This window comes from Triticum aestivum, chromosome 3D (genome assembly GCF_018294505.1).
Source record: "Triticum aestivum cultivar Chinese Spring chromosome 3D, IWGSC CS RefSeq v2.1, whole genome shotgun sequence".
NCBI classification, from domain to species: domain Eukaryota; kingdom Viridiplantae; phylum Streptophyta; class Magnoliopsida; order Poales; family Poaceae; genus Triticum; species Triticum aestivum.
In genome coordinates, this window is record NC_057802.1 from 444,525,498 (window position 1) to 444,531,903 (window position 6,406).

The 6,406-nt window shown below is 44.5% G+C and overlaps 1 protein-coding gene across 1 annotated transcript; it reads left to right on the forward strand.

The window, feature by feature from the left end:
* Nucleotides 1-201: 201 nt before the first annotated feature.
* Nucleotides 202-2,014, forward strand: LOC123079530 (non-specific lipid transfer protein GPI-anchored 2). Its single transcript, XM_044502305.1, has 3 exons — nt 202-666; nt 1,056-1,136; nt 1,557-2,014. Exons 1-3 carry the CDS (start codon nt 297-299, stop codon nt 1,676-1,678), a joined length of 573 nt encoding a protein of 190 aa, XP_044358240.1. The 5' UTR covers nt 202-296; the 3' UTR covers nt 1,679-2,014.
* The last annotated feature ends 4,392 nt before the right edge of the window (nt 2,015-6,406 follow it).

Sequence of the window (6,406 nt, forward strand, 5' to 3'; positions counted from 1 at the left end):
TAAGATCGGACGAATATAGCACACACGGAGACTTGGCAATCTCATATGACAAAATGCCACAATAAAAATAGCACTGCCCGTAGTAGCAAAGGATCAGCAGAACGGGCATGCACGCAGCCCGACCGACCGGTCCATTTCGGCGCACCGCCACAACACCCACAACGGCGGCCCTATTTCCCGCTATATATAACCGCGCACACACATCGGTCACACGTACTCGACCCTGCCTCCAGTCCATAGCCATACACCACCACCTTCCTCCCAAGTCCCAAGCGAACAAACACTCGATCGCTTCGATGGCGACTCTGCGGCGGTGCTCCGGGCTGTTGCTCGCGGCGGTGGCGCTGGCGCTGGCGGCGGGGATGGCGGCGGCGCAGGGGCCGGCCGGCGCGCCGGCGCCGGCGGCCGGGATCAGCTCGGAGTGCATGACCGCGGTGCTCAACATGTCCGACTGCCTGCCGTACGTGGAGAGCGGGAGCAAGACGCGGCACCCGGACAAGGCCTGCTGCCCGGAGCTGGACGGCCTGCTGCAGTCCAACCCCGTCTGCCTCTGCCAGCTGCTCGCCGGCGGCGCCGACTCCTACGGAATCAGCGTCGACTACAAGCGCGCCATGGCGCTGCCCGGCGTCTGCCGCCTCAACGCGCCGCCCCTCAGCGCCTGCGCAGGTAATGTATCCTTCGCTTCTTTTCTGCCGTCGCTTCGCTTGGAGTAAGCTAGTCAGTGATCGAGTAGCTTAAACTGTACATGGACGAAAGGCAGAAGTACTCACAAGGTTCACTGATCTGTCTACACAGAAAAGAGATTTCATCTTCAAGCGGGTGATAATAGAATATGGAAAATCGTTAATTATTTACTCATGCCAATCTGTACTCAAGCAGGAGTAGCCTAGTGAAAGAAGTACTACGGTCTAATAACCTTGTCTGAGTATTATTCGCCCAACCTAATGGCATGATTTAGCAATCGAATTTCACCGGATTATCCTCGCCGAAAAGAACACGTTGAATTTTGTATGTACAGTAGCAGTCAACTTATTAACAGAGACAAAAAAATGCAGCTTTTGGAGTCCCCGTGGGGCCTTCTTCGGCGCCATTAACAGGAGTGCCCTCTCCATCCGCTACAGGACCACTGATGCCTGGTAAGCCATTACTACTCTGCTTTGCCTTGGTTCTTCTTCAGTCCTTTTTTACTTCAGCAACTCTTACCAGTTTTACTTGGCCTGGCTACATTGAACACATCAGTTACAAATCAAACACAAGTGTTTTATAATGAGGCATCCAGAGTCTTTTGTTCTTTGAACGACGGAGATATTCACACTAGCTAGCTCACACCCTGAAACATGTATTGCATACATCAGCCATCAAAAGTTATAGTACTAAATCCTTTACCAGTGCTCAATTTTTCTCTGGCATGACCATTTGCAAATTATAAGGATCTTTCCGCCGACTCTACTTCAGAGGATAGCTCTTAGCCAGTGTTCTGTTTATATTCCACTTAAAAGATGCTCTCTAGTTCACCATCGCACATGTACTCTGCTAACTCTGCCTGCCTCCTGCAGAGAACCCGCCATCCGCAACGCCGTCCAAGTCGAAGTCCCACGCCCCGGGCCGCCTCAACGGCCGCGGCCTCGTCGCCCTCGCCGCGCTGCCGCTGGCGATCACGGCCGCCGCCATGTTCTAGGGCAGCAAGAGTTCGCGGACGTGTGGCATTGTGCCGGTCTCACACGCTTGGCCCGATGAGATCACATTCTTCTCCATTCTTGCCTCACATTCTCATTGCTGTACACGAGAGATTATTTTTCTGGTTGATCCATTTCCTTGTCGCAATTCCCTTACCTGTGTGTAATCTGCTAGAGATGGTTGACAGTCTGTGTATTACGTAGATTTGCATTGCTGCTACTAAATTAATTCTTTCGTTATGTGTCTCTTCCTCTTATATATAATACTAGCAAGATGCCCGTGCATTGCACGGAACATTAAGATGTATTTTTTTACAAAACATCTGTTGTGATTGACCCATGCGGGAGTAATTCCATGTGTAAAAACTAATGATATCTCGAGAAAGAGGAGAGATAAGGTGAGGAGGAGTTGGGCATGGTGGTGATTGATGGTCAGAGTGAGCGGAGGCATGGGGATGGACGACGCCGACAGCGGCCATCAAGCTAGATTATTTTAGAGACTTTTTTTTAATTGCTCAACAATGAGGTTGTGGGAGATAGGGATGAACGAGAGTAGGCCTTATCTGCAAATGTGGAGAGAGGTGCGGGTATTTTTTTGCAAAATTGCTATAGTTTGCTTTCTATCCGTCAGATATAGATCGCACGGTCTATATTGCAAAATGGCAGGCACACCATCATCACCAATTCGGTTTTTTATAAGAATAGAGATAGACCAAAACATACATATCATCGCTAATTTTCCTACTACTGGAGTAGTGCTACGCCGTGGTCTACCTGGATCCTGAATGGGATCACGTGAAGTGTTGGCTGATTTGAGCATTGATGATACGGGAGGGGAGTTGGGGGAAGAAGCATTGGAATCGCCGTCGGTGGACGGTGGGCAAAGCCATCATGGCACCGGCACCGATCGATCTACTATCACCGCTGTTTGATTCATCAATGCTAAGATTCGTCACATTCAATTCCTCAGCGGTTGCCCTGCCATCTATTACCAACTACTTCACTAAATACTCAAAAACTAGATGGAGAGAGGGGTATAGATAGATAATTTGGGACACGCACATGAGCTGAGAGCAAGTATAATAGAGCTGAGTCAGCGGGCTATAAGAAATAAATTAGTATATTTCTGCTTAGTTGAAGGAAAGAGAAGAGGAGAGAAGGTAAACGAACTCTTCATGAAGAGCCAGCTCTATCACGTGCTCCTAGTCACTTTGCGAGAATGAAAGGTGGGCCACATAATAAAAAAGTAGTACACTCTTTTGATGTACTATTATACATGTTGGCAAGATGGGCTTATAGCCAGCAGCTGGCTATACTATTAACCATGCTCTCAGTCTACAAGGCTTGCACGTGTATCTAGATCGTCAATTAAACTTACATAAAATAATTTGTTTAACATAAAAATTATATCATTAGAAACTAGAATATCTAAAAAAAATAATGATATATTTTTTGTAATGCATACCTCTTATTAAGTTGTTCAAATTAATGACCTAGGTACACATGCAAGACTTGTAAACTGAGATAGAGGGAGTAGATAATTTGGATCGGACAACTAATTTGGGACACACGCATTTAGAGCGTAAAGATTCGAATTTAAGGTATTAAACCAAATTTACCCTATCCTTGCTAGCTACTACTTCTGTTTTGGTTTATAAGTCCTCTTTGTATTTTGTGCCAAATGTTGACTAGTGATAAATTAATAAAATATGAATGCATGTCATCAAAAATTATATTGTTGGATTCGTATTTGAATATAGTTATCAATTATATTATTTTTTTATAACATGCATTAACATTTTGATAGTTAAATTTAAGATCAAAATTTGACATATAATATAGGAATCCAATAACTCCCGAACGTTCGGATTTTGAGCATTTCGTCCCGAACGTTTTTACATGGTAACTTTAGTTCATAGGAGATGGCAACTTTAGTTGATAGGGGATGGCAACTTTGTCCTTTTTTGTTTTTTGTCAGAAAATTGCCATGTTTCCTTAATCTCACGCAAACTAAACTTGCCATCTAAACCTGTTCGGGTTGCCATGCTTAACTCCCGAATGTTCGGAAGTTATCATTACCGATAATATAAAGAGGACTAACAAACCAGGATAGAGGTAGTATTTATTTGTCTAAGTACACCGTAGTATTCCAATCGCCTGGCCACCACATACCGCCGCCGGTGTGCTGCATTGCAGGTGCCAACGAAATGCATAAGCCAAATGTAAGCGATAATTATGTTTATGTGTTTGGCTAGGAACCATTTTTTAGCTTAGCAAACATAAGAAGTTAAGGCATAATGGGCAGTTTGAGGGGCTAAATTATGGTCTAAAGATGCTCTAAGCCTTATAATTTAGCCCTTCATATGCCTCCTCAAATGTTAACTACTTAAATTTGAGGAGTTAAAAAAAACGTGATTCCTAACTGAACTCTTAAATGTAACTACCTAAAACTTTTCTCATACAAATTAAACATAAATAGCACAATTTGATTCAAACTACATTGCATAACACAAGTTTAAACATAGATACCACAAAGTGATTCAAACTACGTTGCATAACACGGACTTAAACTAGCTGATTCAAATGAAATTAAAAAAACTAAAATGCCTAATCTTCTTCCTTAAATCAAACATAAACCAGGCGCATTCTTGTACAACTCGAGGACCCGCTCGGCGACGAGCTCCAGATGATTCCGACGGAGCTTGACCATGTACGCCTCGTTGGTGCGCAGCGTCGATCCGCTCAAAGGCCTATGATTCTCATGCACCTCATGATAGGAGACTACTTGACGGGTCGATGGCGACGAACTGCGGTACTACGCCGCTGCCGAGGGGGAGTTTATCTTCGCCTGACTGCCGTGGAGGCGGATAGCCTGCATGTTGTAGGCTCTCGCTTCTTGCTCAGCCGACTGGAAGGAGCCGATCCAATACCGGCAACGTGTCACGCCTCGAAACATGGGCCAGATGTAACAACCACGACGTGTTTATAAGCTTTAGTTTATAAACACATGGCGGCTGTTACGTCCAACCCTATATGAGCTTTTATGATCCACTGCTGGTTTATGCCTGCTTAATCACGCCTTACGTGATTACATGCCTCTGCTTTATAGGTACGCAACGACTATCTCACCTAGGCTCGGTCTCGGGACGTGACACGACGCGTGTCCTGGTCTTTTATCTCCAAAACCTAAGCCCCCACATGATGAGTCCCTTTAGTGATCCGGTAAACAGATAGCAAAAGCAAGCTATTGTCAAAAGCTAAGAGTGACAAAAGTGAAATGTCAAATTCCTATTTTATTATAAGTGTTCTTCTGTGCAACTTGATTTCAATCCGGTCTAAAAACTGGAATTTAATACTCTTACATAAGCTTGTTAGAAACCCTTGTCTTCAAGGTACACATCCTCTCGTGAGTTCGATAACTTAGTGTCACCTGTAGGAAAAAAAAGGATGAGAATCCTTTTTGCTATGGGAAACATGAGTGTGAGGACTTCATTCTTACAACCATATACTTACGAACGGGATCATTGTGATATTAATTTGTGCCCTGGAAGACACCCTTCAAGATGTGCTTGCAACGTATCGAAATGGGGAATGCGTCCAAATTACATCTTGATCGGAGCACGTCCTGCATCAAGAGTCAGTAGTCCAACCGAAGGTCCTATCTGTCGCGAGGGGTTGTCTCGACAATTAAGATATAATCAGACAAAAACATTGGGCGTTTAATGACTACACCTCTTGTATTCCCAGAGATAGGATTCACACTATCGTAGCGTTTCACGGTCTCTCTGTCCTTACCTCCTCGTGGCTCGAACTTCATGATCCTGGGTACCCACAGGGACGAAGATTGTGAGAGAGACAAGAGAAAACTACGAAGCAATTTTATTTCACATATACGAGACGTTAGTTCAAAATCATTCCATCGATCCCTCCAACAAGTACATAAGATTGCAAGACTATGCCTCAACCCATGACCTTACCGAAATACTCATACATGGTGATTGGATCGCAAGAAGAAATCATTGACGAACACATAATGATGAATGCTTTATTGATAATATGTCTTGAAATGGTTGTCGGATGCAATACACGATTACAAAGTATGGCGAACTTGGGATGAATGTTGCGGTGATGGTGATGTTGGTGGCTATGGAGATTGAGATGGAAATGATGTCGACTAGGGTTTGTGGATGCTAGTGGCGACGAAGATGGAGATCTGGCGAATACTCTGGTCTGATTCTGGTGCTGACCCTTTCAAAAAGTTGGAGGGTTGGACACTATGGTGCGATGGGCTCTACGAGCACGTGTGCTCGTATCAGACGCCGTATTGCGCTCTAGAACATTCCAACGCTTCCCACTTGATCTTCCTTATCTCCCTTTTGCTCTTTTCCAAATATGCACATGAATATATGATTTAGTACATGTATGGCCCAATTCCTATGGAAACAACATTAAGAGAGGAATTTTGGAATCCTTTGCATTCATTAATCCTTAGTGCGAATATCGGAGTGAATATCTCAATTTTTATGACATAAACCAGTTTAAAACTCAGGTGTGAAGAGCGTAAAAGTAACACTCATCACTACGTCCACTGTCGCACGCTGTGATACTTCTTCTTCGGTGGCGGCGGCAGGTCGGTGAAGGGTTGGCCTAGACCATCTTGAGCTAAAAACAAATGAGAACTTGTTCGAGTTTTATCACCATGAAGTGACCATGTGGTTGAGTGGAATGAC

Excerpts from the sequence above, each read along its gene's own strand:
- LOC123079530 (XM_044502305.1), top strand. The coding sequence starts at position 297 with ATGGCGACTCTGCGGCGGTGCTCCGGGCTGTTGCTCGCGGCGGTGGCG. Across the intron at positions 667-1,055 it reads GCCCCTCAGCGCCTGCGCAG|CTTTTGGAGTCCCCGTGGGG; the intron begins GTAATGTATCCT and ends AAAAAAATGCAG. Across the intron at positions 1,137-1,556 it reads TACAGGACCACTGATGCCTG|AGAACCCGCCATCCGCAACG; the intron begins GTAAGCCATTAC and ends TGCCTCCTGCAG.